Raw genomic sequence first — 19625 nt, forward strand, 5'->3', positions numbered from 1 at the left:
CCATGAGCAAACTTGCTAATATAGGCTTAGAGTTCAGCTATCTAGCCTTACTTTTGATATTTTAGAATAAAATATCTTCATTTAAGAACAAAAAGATGCCATGTATCTTCTTGTGTATCACCTATATTTTTCTTTAAAATTGTATGATAAAATAGGTCAACACTCCAACTGTTCAATTTACTGACTAGAATACTGACAAGTAACCAGTATTCAGCCTCAAATTAAATTTTAGGAAACATATGCAGAACAAAGAAAGCAAAATATCTTGAAGTAGTTCAGTTGGTTTTGGTAATGAATTGCAGCTGCAAATAATTTTCATATCTCAATCCAGATTTTTGAAAACATGTGATCATACTTAATCTCAATGAGATCAAAAACCTTCAGATTTTTTGAATGCTGACCTCTAAATAACTGAAGTAAATGGAAAGGAAAAACATGGCTTTATTATTTGTATAAAAACCCTAAAGAAAGACACAGTAAATATTCTAAGTGATTTGTGGCTTTGTTCAGCCAGTGTCAGTTTTTCAAGTTGTGGAGGAACTTGCATGCAAACGTTATCATCAGCCATTGCAGGTTCTCTTGTTTTTTCCAGGCCTCAAACAAATTCGTTTTGTGGGTCAGTGATTTCCAAGGGACAGCTGTGAATCCTCACACCTCATCTTGGATCATGGAGTATCTTTATCACCCAGATTTTAATTAGAAGTGCTATGTGAACAATTTGGTGCTACAGTTGCTTTATAGTTGTGCTGCTTCACAACTTTATTTTACAAAAAACAAAATGTAGATGCATATGAACAGTGCTTTTATTTAAAATGAAACAATGACTTTTAAATTCTTTTGCAAAACCAGTGAATTTTTTTGTTTGTGAGAGGTTTGTTGCTGGTTTTTCTTTAAGAGTTTGAGGAAGAGATCTGGAAGTTTTCTCTGCTGTTGTGCAGATCCCCACACTTCCTTTTTTTGTTGATGAGAAGTCATTACAAGCTTTGCAAAGAACAAAATGTTACTGTTATGGCAAATTTTCAGGACGTTTACCTAAAAAGGTCATTCTTTGAGTTGAGCTTTGGTTTGTTTGCCACAAGCAAACTTGGTGCTGCTCTTAAGTTTGTATTACTCTCTAGAACTCACCTGTTGGTGGGTCATACAGATGTCTCGTTTGGGTGCAAGTGAAGTTAGCAAGTGGAAACCTAGTAGCTTTAAGGGAAGACACCTCCTGAACACAGCAGCTCTCAGTGAACACACCAAGAGTTTTCTCTGTCGTGTGTAAGAGTGTTAATCAGAAGCACAGATATTTTTCCCAAGCCCTGGGTTTTCCATGGAAGGGAATTCCAGAGCTTAGGGGCAGTGTCTCACTGGCAGGCAACACTACGGAAGAGTAGTACAGGTTGGTTCCATTGAGGACAGGAATAATCATTGTCATTTGGGTATTTTGGTGATTTTATACAAACTTCCCACAAAAAAAGTGGACATTCCATCTCAGTAATAGAATTCTAAGAGATAATTTTTCAGGTTTGTAATGTGTAATGGCATAAAAATAATTTTCCAGTGAAACAAAACTCTTCAAAATTTTGGAATATGTTGTAGGGCATGGTCATACTACCAAGAACTTTTAAAATTAAATCCTCCCCTGTTTCTAACTAAATGCTTGTTACCTACTGCCCTTAATTATCCCTTATTTAAACTTAGATAAGGCAGATAATTTGAAAGCAGCAAGAATCTATCATGCAGTTGGATTTTTCAGGAGTTGATATTTTGTGCAGAAATACAAGGCTTCCCAGCTAGTAGTTGTTTGCCCTGTATTTGATTAATGGAAAGACCAAAGAAATTTTACAGCAATCTTTGTTCTTAATTATGCGTAATCAGAGTCAGTAATCTTTGAATTATGTAATTGGGTTTTTAAAAATAATTTAAGATTTCAAATTCAGGAGGCATTCCTCAAAAGCTGTAAGTTGTTCTAGGTAAGTGGATCAGTGAAACACTGCAGCATACTCATGCAATTGCAGAGGAGGAAGGTTTGACATGTGAAAAGATCTGTTTACTACAAGCTTTTTGCCAGAATGCTCACAAGGAAATAATTCTAACAACCTAATGATCCTTATTACATTTCTGTCAAGGAGATTTGTTGTGTTACTGTCTCTGAAAGCTATTGTTTCACCCTGTTTTTACACTTGTGAAGACTATTGTGCTAATTTCTTCAAGATTGTCTTTCCATCTGTAACAACTGTTTGTTATAAAAGTGAAAGTTAAATTTCTGGAAATAGGAATTTAACACAGTTGTGGATTTCACACCCTAACGAATGCAGAACATGGCATCCACATGTTCTACTAGTGAACTTCTGTGGATACACATTAACAGCAGCATTTCCCTTGCTTTGGTATACTGCATGTGTTGCAGTAAATTAAGCCAGAATTCTTAAGGTCCTTACCTTTGAGGTTTTTTAAACCAAAGTAGGGGTTTGTTTCTCATGTTTTTGCAAGTGTTACCAAATGAGTGTGTGCTACATCTGATGTTTCCCTGGAGCTCAGCTGCAATGCTCTGGTGAATTTTTAATATGAAAAGTGCATTTCAGCCAATTTCTACAGTGTGGACTCAGTTGTATTCCAAGAAGAAGGAAAGGGAAATGAAATCCCCATTAACAAAAAAAAAATCTCTGCAAACAAAAAATCACCTAAACGTTTCACTTTGCACATCTTACTTGGTGTGTTGGCAGCTTTAGACATTCTCAGCCACTGCTTCCATATCCCTATGAGGATGATCATATCAAAACAATACTTTACCTTTCCATGGCAACTTTGTGTCAGATGCATTTTTGTAGATTAAATATCTTGGTAGCAAAGTGATACAATATGAAGTATGCAAAACTGGGATCTCAGGAAGGGCAATGCAACAGGGATCATAATCGGTAATTTAAGTTTCAAGATCTCCCTACGCAGAAGTTGGTATCTCACTGAAATCATGTCAAAAAGAAGTCCTGTGAGTCTCACTGCATTGCAGAGACTGTTGGAATGTGTGTGGGTGCAACTGGTGAGTGAGGGAGTTGGGGGGCTAAAAAAAAGATAGCATCCACAGAACTGAGCCCTGCAGAGATGGGGAGATGCAAGAACACATTTAGAACTGGAATGGAAATGAACTTTCTTTTCACTGGGCCTCTTGTGTACTGCCCACGGATTAGCCTTTGTCACACGACTTTACACGTTAAGTATTTCTCAGATAAGGAGGAAGGAGTGAAAACCAGTTATGAAACACATGCATTAAACTTTGGTGGTGGTAAATATCACAAACTCTCCTCCCATTTGCAAAGTCTTGTTAAATACAATTAAGAAAAATTGATGTTTTTCTTTCCTTGGCATCCTGGGATGCCAAAATGGACATCTAGATTTTTTTACATGTAAGCCCTGTACCCACACATTTCCAAAGTCTACATGACATAAAAGTTTTGTTTTTTTTTTAAATTTGGGACATATGAAAGGGTACATAGAACAAGGAACAAGTCTGGGAAGGTGCATGTTATTTCAGATTTTGGCCATGTGAATTTTATCAGGGAAAATATAAGAAAAGATGTATTTAAATGCCCTAGTGTGGCTTAATCTTCATTTGAGACTTCAAAATCTTTTCTGTAAATCTGTCTCATGTAGAATAAGCTGTGGATGACAGAGTTTGAAGTGTTGCTATCATTTTTGATAATAAAATTCAAATTAGCTTGATAAAATTATTGGATCAATCTGCTTCTCTTGTTTTTGCAATAGGTAAGATATGCCCCTCTCAGTTTTGCCTGGCCTGAATACAGAATAGAAATTCTGTAGCACCAGAAGGGAAAATGTTAATTGACTTTGATCAAGACCTTCTGTGTGAGGGCTACATAGGTACTTGGTATCTATCTCTGTCAGAGTTTCTTGCAAGTCTGAGTTTCAGGACAGCATTTGTAACAGAGGAACATGGTGCTGACCTGTTATATTGAGTTTGCTTGATTGTGTTTATGCTTAATAAAGGTTTGTTAATTGTGGTGATTAATCATGTGCTTCTACACTGCGTTCAGTAATTTTTCTTCCATCTGGGAGTAACTTTTTTTATACCAACTGAAGTACTGTGTCTGTCTTAATGAGGTAATTATTGTTGTGTTTGTCTAGATGAATGAGTCTGGGGCTGTTTTTTTTTTACATTATCCAGGAATAACATCAGCTCAGCATTCAGGTCATTCCTGGCAGCTCTTTGCTGATACAATTTTCTCTTTATTTTTCTCTGTGAAAGCTCTGTAAAGCAGTACTATGATATTCAAAGGGTGTGAGGGAGGTGAAGGCTGTGCAGAGAACCAGTATCACTTGCACTTCTAATAGACATGAGCATTTTACCCATTTCATTAGATACTTGCATGTTGTTGTGTGATCATCTTTTTAGTATTCCCCCTGTCACCACGAGATGGGGTAGGTGACCAGGGAGCGCCGGGGCCGTGAAAAGAGCGACACAAACCAGATGGAAGTGTTTTTAGTTACTCCCTGTCTCGTTTTCTTTGGTCATTTTCTTCACCGTGAGAGTGGTGAGGCACTGGAACAGATTGCCCAGGGAATGGACAACCTTGGAGGTGTTCAAAGCCAGGCTGGATGGGCTTTGAGCAACCTGGTCTAGTGGAAGGTGGCCCTGCTCATGGTAGGGGGGTTGAAACTCCATCTTTAAGGTCCATTCCAGCATAGATCATTCCATGACTGACATTACCCTTTTCACTATTAAAAATAAAATTTTGCCTTGTGTTTTAAACTCTTTGAAAATTATTTAAAATGTGTAAAAATTCTTTTCAGGAAACAAAGGACACATTTTCTGTTTTGTTTGGGGGATTTTTTAGAAATGAAATTAATATCCAAAATGCCATAGAATTTCAGAAATGAAGTGCTTAATTTTTATCAATTTGCTGTCTAGTGCATTTCAAAAGTATAAAATTTAAAAAAAAAACCCAAAGCAAATTAAAAAAATAACCAACACAACAAAAAGCCCCAGTAAAAACATGAAAGACATTTTTATTTTTTTATTGGAAAAATAATGGGTATTTAAAGTTAGTTGGTTAGCTTACTTTTAATTCGGTGAAAATTTCATCGGGATTTCCCTCCCAAGAGATTTTAGCTATAAGTAGAAGTTTTTCTTTGAACTAGTTTAAGCTAAGGCCCTCTTTCTTGTCACGCACAGACAGGGAAATACTGCAAGATGCTGGATTAGCTTGTTCGCTTTTCATTGTTTTCTTTTGTAGCAGCAATCCGTTTAGCTATGGTATGCTGAGTTTATCTGATTAGCACTTAATGAGTGAAGGGAATAGGGGCAATGTTGCCTGAGTTACTTAACCCTAATAAAGTTTTCACTGCCTCCCCCCTCTTTCTAAATACCTGAACTTTCCTGACCCCCACCCCTTGCCTTTTCCCTCAACTGCAGCGCATTCCCATAGGAAACGCACTCCGGCTGCAGATCTGTCAGCAGTAGTGCTGCCATTAGCTGGATTTTGTCCAGTGCACATTGGTCACAACAAGCACCCTGCTCAGTGTTTGACAGTCTGGCTGGAGCACTTAAAAAACTCAACTGCTCTTCTGCTGACTCCATGCCTTACCTGGGAACTGACCAAAAAATGCAACAACATGTAGCATGAGCATTTCTGACTTCAAACCTTTAGGTATAGCTGTAAGGAATAAAATAATTTCTTGGGTTTGTTAGCAATGACATTTTAATGAGGATTCTCTGGAGCTTGAATAATTGCATTATATAAAGAAATTCAAGAAAGCTGATGTTTAATAGTGCTTAAAAACTGTGTGCTGTACAGATTGTGGTTGTGTTACCATAATTCAATAAGCTTCTTGCATAACTCATTTTTTGCTCTTCAACTTGATTTCCCTCTTTTAGGATTTTTATTTTCATTTGGTGTTGCATTGTAAAACATTTGATTAAAAAAGCAAAATTCTGAAAAATAGTAGAAAAATAATCTATCTACATGAGATTTTGCTGCTTGGCTATTTCTTTGGTGGTTCAGTTAGTTATATACAGACATAGAAAATTGTCTTAATACCAATGAAAATAGGTCCAAGGAAACTACAGTTGATATCTGTGCAAGAGATTCCTTATGCACAGAGGTTCTGTAACTGTTGAAAAAATAAGAAGAAAGCAATAGAAATGTAGGTAGTGTCAATAAGATCCTTGTGTTGCTTAGGAGATCTGAATCTTTAGAGGTTTACTGCTGAAAATATTTTCACTTGTACCTGCTTAACAATAGAAATTATCTCACATTTCTTTTACCACTCGGTGTTCCCAATTTATGATAATCATAGTAACAATAGTAATAGAAATAATAATGGTCTTAGCAATAGACATCTAGTAATGGCAGTAATGATCCTGTTAGAATCACAGAATGTATGTGTATGTTTTCAAATTTTAAAGATACTAGAAGGATGTCAGAAGTGCAGGAATGCTCTGGGGTACTTGAGAAGGGTAGAAGGCAACTGTGGATGTTTCTGAGGTGTGTACAGCTTCGTGCTGGGCACACCCCGAGCATTTGCCTTCGTGGGTGAGGTTCTGCAGCTGGTAGTGCTCACATTCCCAGTGAAATGCAGAGCACAGTGTGTCAGGGTAAACTGCTGTCAATGGTAGAGCCAGTCAGGAATTGTCACACTCTGAACTAAATGGATGAAATTTGGGAGGAGAAATCTGGTTTTTCACTTAACTGACCACCCAAATAGTGCCATTTAAACTTCTTCTTGTTTCCATTGTTTTGTTTTGGTTTGTGTTTTTGTCTGTTCCTGAACATGTATAGCTCATGCCAAACTTCCATCCAGCCTTCCAGATGGAAAAAAAACCCAGGTGTAAATGTGTGCATTAGGTATTGAAATATTTTGTAATTTGATTCAAAGATTTATTTAAATCACAAAAAGTATGTGTGTGTGTTTTTCTTTTCCCCTCTCAGGTTTGCAATTATGTGTGGCTATATGTCTCAGTTTGAAAGTGTACAAAACAAAATCAGGAATGGTTATCTCTTTAAGGTATGTTTTTGTAGGATTTGGGGTTGGTTTTTTAAAGCTATTCCTTTAAGTTATTTCCTTATATAGTGTCAAAGACACGTTTTTCCAACACAGTAATTCAGTCTCACAGGTCCATTTTGGTGCTGAAGTTAAATCAAAAAGGTTATTATTATGTATGCAAATAAATTATATGCTTGCAAAATATAAGAATTGAGGCAGCATTCTGGAACAGCAATAAGATTTCTGATTTCCTTTGTAGTCAAAGGGGGGAGGAAAGGCAATAACAATTCTGTTTAGAAAATCAAAACATATGAAATAGTAAGTGAGGAACTAACACAGTTCTGCAGTCATCCTCCATGTTGCCCTTAAGTAGTGTTTGTTTTAACACTGTCCTTGCAAAGGTAATTGTGTTTTAAACACTGTCCTTGCAAAGGTAATTGTGTTTCTTTTAGAGTTAGCTGTTCATGTTCCATGTGCTACTCTCCTCCTTGTCTCAGCATTGCTTAGACACTTTCCATCCATCCCTTGCCCTCCGAGCTGCCGTCCCCCCCTTTCTGGGTGACAGTGAAAGGTAACAGACATGTTCCAGTCCCTGGGATGGGCTCCTCTCACATCATGTCCGTGTTAGGACTTGGAGTGTGGCGGAGCTTTCCAGTGAGAGAGCATTAATTACATCTGAGCCGTGCCAAGCAAGCTGAGCCCCGAGCACTGGGACAAGCTGGGAACAAAGGGAAAATGACAACACAAGTGCTGCAGCTGTTCAAGGATGGGGTTTTAAAAGAGTCCACGGTGTGAGCAGTAGCTGTTTCAGGGAGGTTTTCCTCCTCACAAGTAAATCCTGAAATCTGTTGATCTGGGAAAATGGTAGTATGAAAACGTAGCTCCTATCTGAATAGTCTGTGGATATGATAATATAATAGCCTCTTATATATGTGTAAGTCAAATACTTTTGTGACCGGCTTAATTAGGAAGACAGATATGTGGCAGGGGGAAAGAAATGTTTGAATGAAATTTATTTTGAGAGACAAAGGGTAGGGCTGAAATATTTATTTTTTCTTCCAACTCAGGTTGAACAAGAGCTTTCTTTGTAAATTAAAGAGAGAAATAAAGGTATTCGTGACCCAAAATGAAAATGGTTTTGGAAGAAGGACCTTATTAGATACTTCATAGGTTTTGTAGTTTCACTATAAACAGAACCATTTTATTTTCTGACTTTCACATTATAAAAACAGTTGGTTGTGTCAAGTACCATTTCATTGGGGCACATTCCAAGGTGGGAGGAGCTGTGCTTCAGTAACGGGTGCTGGCATGTAAGATCTCTTTAAGAGTAGTTGCTTCCTCACTGATTTGATCTGTGATGGTTTCCTACTACTAACTGTAAATGAAATTAATTTAATTGAAGTTGTTGCCTTTTAAAGACAAAAGTTCTTGAATTATTTGACTGAACTTTAGAGTTATTTAGTCATGTTCTAAATACAGCATGCCTTCTTGCATTATGTGCAACATTGCTAAATAATTTTGTGGTTTCCCTCTGTGAGGAAGGGTTTTGCTACTCGAAATATTTTTAGGTTGTTAGCAGGCAATTGCAGCAGAAGAGAATTTCTGAGTTTGTTTCTGACTTGCAGGAAACTACTTAGAATGTAAACACACTTGCCGAACAAACAACTAAAGTGATACTAATTTTCTTTCTAATAGGAGCACCTAGACAAGGCAATTGAACTTAAGCCTCAAGATCCCTTTTTATATTACCTAAATGGAAGATGGTGCTATTCAGTAAGTTGTGTTTTATTTATCTAACGTATGAATCGAGTATACTAAAAAGTGATAATTAAATAGTGGGACTTAAGACAAAATAGGTGTTTAATTAAGTAGATGTTTTGAGCTAAATGAAGCAGAAATTTACCCTTCCTGAGTTCACTATCAGATGCATGATGCTCACAGCTGACATACCTGCGATGTAATTCGGTAAGCTGTGCTTGTATGACCCTCCTTGTATTCGTGTTTGTTATCTGAATGAATGAAAAGTAACTGATACTTGGAAGGGAAGAAGGATGACCTCTTGAGGTCACTTCTTTGTTCTACCATAAACTTTCTGAGTTAACCTGGGCTGGTAACATAGCCTTGAGGTAGCTTTATTTCCCATCCATAACTTAAGTTAAAGGCACTTGCATGCTGCGGGATTATGTCTGTGGCAGCACGGCTATCATACTGGCTTGGTAATTCCAAGGGAATGTCCAAAAAATATTCATGCATAAAAATCTGTAATTCACCAATGAGTTTTGCAAGAGATGCAACTTGTGTCATACCAGTTCAATAGGTGCTTTTAAAGATTGTTTTAGTTATTTATTTTTATTTATATTTTATAAAGATCATATTAGATTGTAGTGGATTCTGTAGTGATAAGTACTCATCCATGCAAAAATAAAATAATTGGTTTACAAGATTAACTGTTAATAAATTTTTTAGAAAAATTGTGCTTTAATAAGAGAGTTGTCTTTTTGGTCATCCACATCTTCGAGGGCTCAGCTGTCTGTCCGTACTGGTTCGTCTCTAGTGCTTTGAGGAATCTTTTGTTGGAAGAAAACATTCTTGCCTTGTCTATGCTGTAAAAGATACTGTGAGTCTTCTCAAAAAAATGACTGCTAATGCACAGTGAATCCCAGCCAAGCTTTTTTCTTTCAGATACTTCCAGTGCAAGTCACTACAAAGTGACTGCAAACTGGAAAGAAGCATTTGCTGTGACACATTGCAGACTTTGTCTTTATCTGCAACAAGACTTAATGCACAGTAATCTTTCAGCAGTTTTTCAGTTCATGTATTTAACTTTCAAAGAGCTTTCAACAACCATGTTTTTTTAATTGTTGATTTGAATAAGGAATGACACCAGCTTTTTCAAGGAACTTGGCTTTTTGCTTTTGTCAGAATGTACTCTTGAATACCAGCATTAGCTATGCAAAAATAAGTTGCTGAAGATAGTCCTATGGTATGCCTACTGTCCTGCCTGAGAAGCATCTCTCTCACCAATGATTCCTTAAGCACTTTTGTACTGTGCTGTGCCCAGCAGCTAACTGCAGCTTCCATTTATGCAAAATACTCACAGATGTTTTTCATGGCTTATTTTTTATGTGTGCTCCTGCTTTTTGTAAACACACAATCTCAGTATACCTCACTTTGTTCTTATTGCACTTTTTTAAAACTCTTTTTATCATTTTTGTGATAATCACCACTTCCTGACTGAGTAATACATGTGGTTTGTTGTACTGTATCATTACAAATTCATATCCCACACTTGCAACATCTATGCAGGGCTTTTTTACTAAACATTGAGACCACAGATTAGCATTTGCTTTAGGTTATGACCTGACCTGCATTTATTTAAGTGAAACAATCTACCTAAACAGATACAGCCACTGAAATATGTAAGGATTGATTTTAGACTTCTGTTGTTGGGGTTTTTTTTTTATTCTAGCCTTCTGTGACTGCCGTGACAAAATAGTAACCTGAGACACACGGAACAGATTTTCATACTCTTAATAAATGCAAGTATAGGACTGAATAACATCGTGTTCAACTTCTGGGGCTGTCAGCTCTTAAAAACTTTCTGTCTTTGCACACTTTCAGTAACAAGATGAGGTCATTTGGAAACATTCGTTTTGAGGCATTGTTTTTAACACTAGCCCAGTGAGATCCTCACTAGTTTTAGCAGAGTGAGTTCGTTTTTGTGCCACTAACCCAGGTTTTGGCCGTGCACGTGATATAGGTAGTCATTGGAGCTTGTGGAAGATCCGCCAAATTCCTTGCTCCTGTTCTACAGACTGTGAAGTTTCATGCTGTGGCAATTATCCCAAAAGAAGACTGTTGGCTATAGCATTGATTCCAAATACTTTGTCAGGGTAGAGATTATGATGGAGTGTAGAAAAATTCCTTTGTCACTCATCCATACCAGTACATGTAGGTGGAGTGATAATGCTCTTCTTAGGTGCTCTGTTTTTATTGTTCAGTCTCACTGTTGTTGAGGCTGGGAAGCTGTTGCCCAATGTGAGAGAATTAAAGTAGAAAAGGGATGATTCAGGCAAAAAGGTTAGTTTTTTACATTTAGCCTAGTTCACTTTGAGATCAAGTTAGGATTGGCCACAATATTTGTTCTTTCACAGGTATTGCTTCCAAGGGTATTTTTGTCTAACTTTGTCACATATTCTTTTACTAAAGCAGTGTAGTTAAAAAAGGCTTTGATAGCAGTTTTGTGAAATCTGATGTACTTAAGTCAGATATTTCCCATTCACTCCTGATTTGATGTTAGGGGATCTTATTACTATTGTCTAGCATACGCTTTGTTTGGATGACAAACAGGAATTGCATAAGACACTGTAAATGGGGATGCTTCAAGTGTAACTCGGGGTTACAGTTAATTTTCACAAATGAAAATCCATTGAAAAAACTTGGAGGTAAAAATTATAGAGTCATAGAACTGTCAATGTAAGAAGAGACCTTCAAGATCATCATGTCAACTGTCAATCCTGTCACCCCTAAACCAATGGAGGCAAATGCAGATTTATTGAAGGCTGAAATCTATATGCAAAACCTGCATGCTCTACTAGCAAAAGCTATTTAATTTGTGGAGTTTAATCTGGCCTGACTGCCATTTCCCACCTTCCTCAGTGTAGTGCAGTCCTTTGCAAGGAACAGTGGTACAGCACTGCCAAGTTTCTTACTCAGCAGTTATCCTTGCTGTGCCAGAAATGAAACTGATGCAAGGTGTCATAGCACCATCCAGCAGAAAGGGTGAGCTGGGTTTTCACTGCCTCACAGCAGCTGGGGTTTGTCTGTCATACAGAGCCAGTGACAGCTGTACACTACCTTGTCTAAAAATCAGTTTTTGCTGTTTCTTATTTCTCTTACCATTATAAAGTCAGCAGAACTGTACAAAAGAGAAGGATCATAGAATCCTATCAGCTCTGTTGGAAAATTACTTCTGATATCATAATCAGGTAGGCAAGACTTTCACCAGTCATTTCATAGATGTCATGGTGGGCAAAATTTTGCCTGTGGGACCTGCTGTGTATACAGTAAGTGAATAGATCTATGGTGCATGGTATATAAGAACTATTTCCTTAAAGGTTTGGGCACAATTATCTCATAATTCTTTCTAATTGTGTGTTTGTGGGGGGAAGGTGGGAGGTTAAGTGTTTAAATGTTTCAAATAGCTTATAAAACTATCTAGTTAAGACTTAAGTCTGCTTGCCATTACAGGACAAGCACAGAACAGCTAGTATCCAGTACTTGTGAAACTGGATCATAGTCCCTAGTAAATGCTAGTAGTGTGTTAAAAATTAGATGTCCTGGGATTTTCTTACATTTTCTTTTTAGCAGGTTACATGCTATGTTTTGGATTTGTCTCTGGTGTATCCCAGTATCTGTTTGGGTTACATCAGGGAAGAAACTGAACCAGTTCCTTTTTGTGCTAAGTGGGCTTCTTTTACTGGAAAGTGAAAAGCCCATTTCAAGTTGGATAAATACCTAAATGCCTGTGCAGATTGTCTGGGTTCCTCTGCTGGCAAGAAAGAGAATATTTTTGTTGGAAGCCAATATTTCAAAATTGGTGTCCAGTTACTTAATCTTTTCCAGAAGTCAAAACACTGCAAAATGATTTAATACAATTTTGCATTAATACATTGTAATGAAAAAGAAAAAGAAACTCTCTGGGGATATTTAATTAGGTGCCATTAATATTTTACTGAAGCTGGATCAATTGTATGATCTGTCTGGAATACAGTTGTGTGATATGTCTTCAGTGAGCTATTAGCAAAGAAGCACTGGAAGAGGATGTCCTTTAGGGCTGAAGGTTATCCCTGGATGGTTTTGCAATTCAGGCATATTAGTTCCTTCATACCAACATCCTGGAATTTGAAAGGAGCCCTCAGAGATACAGGAGCCTGATGGAAGAGTGCCGAGTGTGAATTTAAAGTTCAGCTGCAGTTTAACTCTAGGAGTACCTTCCTTCCGTCCTTGGATATAATAGAGATTTTCAGTAGAATAAATGGATGACAGCTTGTTGACAGATCTGTAGGAGAGATTGGTTGAGACAAGCATCTCTATTTGCTCTGGGATACTGTAGAGTGGCCTCCTCTCCTTGGCAAAGGCCAGGCTGTCAGGGTGACCCCACTACCCCTCGGCTCTAAGGGAGACCTGGAGCTGGCTGATGGTTCCTTAGGTTTGTGGTTCTTGAGTGGGTGGGACTAGCTCTCCCTATGTATGGCAGCTGGGGAGTGATGTTCCTTGAGTGACCCAGTACATTAAAACCTGATATTCTGTGGAAATAGCGTTCTTTGCAGCACTTCTCTGAATTTTCAGACTTCCGGCAGTACGGACATCAGGGTTTAGGAGACCTAAAAAACCAAAACTCACTTAACATTTGGAAATCATCTGTAGGGCAATGCCAATCTTCATTCCTTAATTTTGTTGTTGTTGTTGTAGCTATTACTTGCAACAGTAGCTTTTTGCCTTATTACCTGCTACTCTCTACCACTCTTGGAAGTGAAATCATGTTTCTGCTGTGGTTGATGACAGTTACCCTCTCTTTATGCTTGATTTTGTATGGACCTCCAGATACACTTTGCACTATTGCAGTAACCTTGACTGTAGCAGTCGATTCTGCACTACACTAGAGGATGTTACACCCGGGGTTCCGTTCTCTGTGCTTGCTCACAGATAGAAACTGATTAATAACTTGGTATAGTAGAAATGAGGTTTCCATTTCATTAAACATGGTGTAAGAGTTACTCAAATAAAGTTATTTCAGATTAAAGACTTTGAGGGCAGGGTATAATTTCCTGTTCATAATTGCTGTGGGACGCTATTTTTTGTATTGCATATAACAGGTCTTTTATATTTGTCCCACTTCAGTTGTAGAGGGATGCAGACAGACTCAGGTGGGACACAGTTAGCTGTTGTGATGGGATTCACCTCAGCTACCTTTAGCTATCCCCAGGGTCTGTGCTTCTTTTGTAGCTGAAGGAAAGAGAGAGAAGAAAGGTAGGCCTGTTCATCCCAGGCTAATGTAGCTGAAGAGGAGTTGTCTAGTGGAAGTGCCTCTCTGCATTGACCATGCCAGGAACCTGGACAACTTGTATAAACTAGGCACTTCATATATGGAGGACTAGAGTTGCTGCAACAAATTCATCAAGCCAGTGGCATATAAGTCTGACTGCTGAAACTTTCAGAACTCTCATAGAACTCTCAGATTGTGTCTGGAATAGTCAAAAAGTAAAATGCTGGATACGGTGCACGTTGAAAAAAACTCACTATTGCCATAGAATCATAGTCATTAAGGTTGGAAAAGACCTCTAAAGATCAAGTCCAGCTGTTAACCCAGCACTGTCCTGTTCACCACTAACCCATGTGCCCAATGCCACACCCACACATCTTTGAACACTTTCAGGGAGGTGATTATATCACTTCCCTGGACACCCAATTCCAGTGCTCGACCCCCTTTCAGTAAAAGAAATTTTCCTAAGATTCAGTCCAAACCTCTTCTTGTTGTAATTTCCTCTGGTCCCATCACTTGTTACCTAGGAGAAGAGAAATTAAAGAACCTCTTACAACCTCCTTTCAGTGTGGCTGTTTTTGTGTGAATGTGCTTACATGCACTTCACTTTTAAACATTGTTTTAGCTTGATGGGATTTGTGAAATAAAAATGGCCAACTGTGTATATGTTTGGGCTTTTTAAAAGTTTGAGTAGTGCAAAGCAACACCCGAGCCAGACAAAATAAAGACTAAAACCTCAGTAAATCAGTTCTGATTAAATCTCATAAGAAAATAAAGTAACTGCCAGGAAGAACTTGTGTTTTCAATAGTTAATTGTAACTCGGCATGGAAAAACTGCAATTTTGTTTCCTCAGTATTGCATAACACCAGACATGCGTGTGGTAATTGTATCTGTGCAGTGTGTATCTCCAGGGAATTGTGTGTTCTTGCAGAGAACAGTGTAAATACATTCCCTTTTTTTTTTTTTTTTTTTTTTTTTTTTACTCCCTCTCTTCCTCCCTCTTGATGTGATGGACCTAGAAATACAGAAACCCCCTTCCTCTTCCAAAAGAGGAGAGAACAAGGCAACAGTAGATTGACATGAAGAAAACAGCACTTTGGCAAAAATTCTTTTAATAACTCTTGCAGAATATGTCTCATAAACTATACAAGAGTGAGAGAAATTAAAGAGGGAAGGAAATTATATGCATACCTACAATTAGAAGTTTTAAACAGCATGCTGCATTTTGTAACACAGTGGGAAAGCACTGCAGGGCAACATCTTGTTGCTTCAATGAGTAAGAACTCCACAATTGCTGGAGAGGTTTTGTAAAAAGCGTATTATTTTCTTAGAAGAAGCTTGAAGAGCAAGATATGTGAAAGAGAATGAAAACAAAAGCTTTATTTTTGTAATATTGTTTCTCTCTGGGTTGTAATTTTTGCTTTTGTGTAAGACACTTACTGACAACATGTAACGAATAAGGTGTTGGGATGCTGCTGAGCAGCTAGCAAGACTTGACCAGGATGCCTTCTGTCTCCAAACAATGCTGATCTTATGTAGCTAGAGACATTGGGGCCAGATGAGAAAACATGATCCTGTGTGTTTTCCTGTTCCATGCTCACCTGTTTTTCTGGTCTTTGCAATGGTATTTTTAGGGCAATTTGCAACAAGAAGTAGGTAGAACTTGATTCTGTTCAAAGGAGAAGCGTCCTGGTTGGTAGCTGTGGATAGTTATGAGAGAGTGGATTCTTGTATTTTACAATTAATAACTGACATCTACTGGATAATTGCTGGATATAGGTGGAGCTGGTAGGGGGAGCAGCAACAGCCCTGCAGATACTGAGAAGCTAGGGAATGAGGGAGGAATAATCTAAAACCAAGCAAAACCATTTTAAATTTTATAGCAGTAGGAGAGATTTGACTTCAAGGATGAACTCTGTTATTTGAATTGCAGCTCCTTCTGAAAAATAGATGTCCCTATGTGATTCATATTTCATCTCCAAGTCTCTGATGAGAGGCTCTCTTTCTTTGCCTGTGTGTTCCTCTTCTCTGTGTTGCCTCTGCACAGATCAGGCCAGAAAATACAGAACCTTGTTTTTTACCATTTTTTGACTCATCTGCTCTGTGACAGGAGCCATCAGTGCTGTGGTTCAAAGACTGATGTGAAGGAAAAAAGTCTTGAATTTTCTTCTCAAGTGTGGTAGAAGTGTCCAAAGGAAAGTGGCTTCACTTCTCCACTTAAACAGGCTCTTCTTTCACATTGAATTTCTTAGCAATCCTTTGCTAGAATTGTGAGGGTTGGGTGATGGAGCCAAATGCCTTATGGAAGTAACCAAAGCAGTTTCTTGTCAGGTGTCAGTGTATGTAAGGGTAAAAACCATGTGCTTTGTGTGGCAATATGACAGTTCCCTGAAGTCCTTTTATAGCAGCTCTTCTTCCTGAAATGAGAAGAGGTCATTGGCAAATGTTATTTGTCAGACTGGAAGAGCTAAAAATGGAGCCTGTTTCATAGCAGTGGTTGTCACCAGCTTCTCTGTAATAAATGGCTTTTTATAGAAGCTCCAAGAAACCTCACATTTTTACTGCAGCAACAGCTTTTTGTAACGTAGGAAAGTAGTCAAGTGCATAGATAATGATGCAAATCTGTCTATCTCATGAAAACCTTAGCAGGTTTCAAGCACTGTTTCTAGCCTTAGGTTTTTTAAAAAGGCAAGACACTATGAAACCTAAAATGTACTTTAAGCTTTTAACATGGGACTAATCTTATATTGAGGATACTGGTGTTTGGTCACATACTCTAAAATCCAAAAGACTGCTTTGATCTGGCCAAATTGACACTATAAAGCATTTTTTACAGGTGCTTTTCTAAAATTCATTGTGTAGATAGTACAATACAAAAGATAGCATTTACTGCAAAACTGAGAAGCAACTCCAAAGAAATCTGACTTTTTTTTTTTTTTTTTTTTTTTTTTTTATTCTAGGTTGCTCAGTTGTCTTGGCTTGAAAAGAAAGTAGCTGCTGCTCTCTTTGAGACTCCACCAACTTCAACAGTAGAAGAAGCATTGCAGAATTTCCTTAAGGTAAATCCTAGCCAAGGGTTTTCCTGTGTTGCTGTTCACTAGCTCTTATATATGAGTAGTGTCAAGATGTCTGTTCAGTAGACTATGTTCAGTAGCTATAAATTCAGGACTCTTCTAAACACCACTGAGTTTTCTATTAAAATAATTTTTTTCTTTTCAGTTTTAAAATTAGTTTGGACATGAGTGGTTAGCACCTTTCTTTTCTTTATTTAGTTTCAGGAAATTCTCTAATTAATTGCCATGGTTAATAGTTATTGAATTGAATGTGATATGGATATAGATTTGTTACATATGCTGTTGGAAACAAAGGAACCATAGTGATTGTTGCTGATTTGCCTGTTTCTGCAAGAGGGTTGACATAGGCAAGGAAAACTGTGACATTGTGATGCTTCTCTTTTATTCTGATCTGAAACTTTTTTCCATTGAATTTCAGTAGAAGCCTTTCCTATTTGTGTCTTTTGTAGTGAAGTAGAGAAGAAAGCTCTGTCATGTTCCTGGACATTCTATTTGAGCACAGTTATGAGAAAGCACCACATGAACAAAATAAATCTATCTTTTTGTGCTTTCCATATGAATAATTTCTGCTTCTGGAGCTCAAAAGCATAAAAAGCTTTTCACGACTGGATTCAAAGCATAAACTTCTATCATTATAATTACTTTCAGAAAGTTTTTCAAATAGATTGGACAGGCATATTTTTCTCACTATCAAAAGTGCTTCTTTTCTGTGTTCTTAGTATATGTAAAGATTGAATGATCTCCTGAATTTTGTACAGTACAATACATTACCATCTTCCCAGTTTAAGAGATTTTATCTTGAAGGTCAAATTCCAAAAGTGGTAGAAATAATTTGAAACATTTGCTTTAGCTTCAAGGCATTTTGTGGTTGGCTGCAGTGTGACTGTGGTTTTTAGTCATCTTCAGCAACAAAAATCGAATTGCTGTCTAAAAGACAACAGTTTGGATTTCTTTTTCAGTTGTTTGTTTATACACAATTGTGGTGAAAGCAGCATTGTTTTGGTCCAAGGATTACAGCTACTATAAATTTCACTGATGTAATTTTTCCCTCCCAAAAGCTGTTTTTTGATTAAAAGATGCTTCTTCATTAGTAGGCAATTAGTAAGGGTTTTAATCATCTTGCAAGATTCTATATCTTTGATTTGTTTTAAAAAAGAAGACATTATTGAACTCTTTTAATTACCTGAACTTTTCAGAAGATGAACATTTGAAAAGAAAGGTGAACCCAGAGCTAGAAGAAAGGAGTCTGTGGAAGAGAAATAATCGTAAAATTGATAAACACTGTTCTTTGCTCATTACACAAAGTGTGAAAAGTGTGAACGGTTGGTTGCTTTCTTATTTCTTTGATGAGGAAATAAATATTAATAATCTCGAAACTGTAATATCTTTAAACCTACCCTGTAAGTGAATGAATCCAATAGATCTTGTACAGAATGACCCTAGATCTTTACAGAGCACTTAGGGAAAGAGGAGAGCAAGCAGTACAGGACATTTTTATGTATCCACTATCAGCATCTCATGTGTCTGGTTTAGGGTTTGAGTTTTGTATTTTCTCGTTTTCTTGATTTTTTTTCAAAAGACTGCATTACACAGAGTAGGAATGATTCCATCTGATGTTTGAGGAAATGTAGTGGATTACTAAAAATGTTATGCAGACCACATCAATCTCATCATGCAAGTTTTATGTCACTTTTCTTTCCTGTTTTTTATTATTTAGGCAGAAGAAATGCATCCAGGATATTCCAAATGCAATTATGTGTATTTGGCAAAGGTAACCAAGTTCTTTTAAAAATAATGATTTGTAGACTCTGGTGTTCTTACAGTGGTCTGATTTGAAACAAAATGTTTTTTCTTCTCAGTGCTACAAAGATCTTGGCCAGAAAAACAATGCATTGAAGTGCTGTGATTCTGCACTGTCAATTCTCTCAGTTACTAATGAGGTGGGTATTGAGAGTGATAACTTGTTCCCTTGTGACTGCTCTCTTGTCTTTGGCATCCATTATTGCACTGCCGGTAACAACATAATGTTTCAGTTTTTCCTCTGAACACAGAACATTCCTTTTTCCTGCACTCTAGGTTGGCTCATTACAGTTGTCTGTATCAACAGCTTTAAAAAAATCTTTGTTTGGGGAACTGTCAGGGACTTGTCTGTATCAGAAATTGAATTGTAGTCTTTGTAATTCAACCCACTTCATTAGATCATCTTGAGCATAAGCAGTTGAGTGTGTCACTCTAGCTATGCTGAAATTTTGCCCCAGACCTATGTTTTTCTCTGTTGAAAGCACTCTGGATTTTTGTCCTACAATCTCTGTCTCTGCTCCTGAAAGCCTCTGGTTTGTGAGTCTTGTCAAGGGCAGTATGTTAACTACAGCAGAGGCAGATGGATTATTCAAGATTGGCTTTTTCATCAACCACAGGGCAGTTAAAGAGGCACAGTTCTTCAAGTCACATCTGCTGGCATATAGTTTGTTTTAGGAGATTACTAGATTCCTCTTGAGGCCCATAAGAGTATTTTAGGCCC

General features: G+C 37.5%; 1 protein-coding gene across 1 annotated transcript in view; it reads left to right on the plus strand.

Annotated features, from left to right (window-relative positions):
- The window catches only part of RMDN2 (regulator of microtubule dynamics 2), a 45677-nt gene that overhangs the window by 16115 nt on the left and 9937 nt on the right, over window positions 1-19625 (plus strand). Inside the window, exons 5-9 of the mRNA XM_066315916.1 lie at window positions 6930-7005; window positions 8680-8757; window positions 16991-17089; window positions 18822-18875; window positions 18964-19044. Coding sequence (XP_066172013.1) covers window positions 6930-7005; window positions 8680-8757; window positions 16991-17089; window positions 18822-18875; window positions 18964-19044 — 388 coding nt within the window. The remainder of the gene's footprint in view (window positions 1-6929; window positions 7006-8679; window positions 8758-16990; window positions 17090-18821; window positions 18876-18963; window positions 19045-19625) is intronic.

The sequence above is a fragment of the Sylvia atricapilla genome, chromosome 3 (assembly GCF_009819655.1).
Source record: "Sylvia atricapilla isolate bSylAtr1 chromosome 3, bSylAtr1.pri, whole genome shotgun sequence".
Lineage (NCBI taxonomy): Eukaryota > Metazoa > Chordata > Aves > Passeriformes > Sylviidae > Sylvia > Sylvia atricapilla.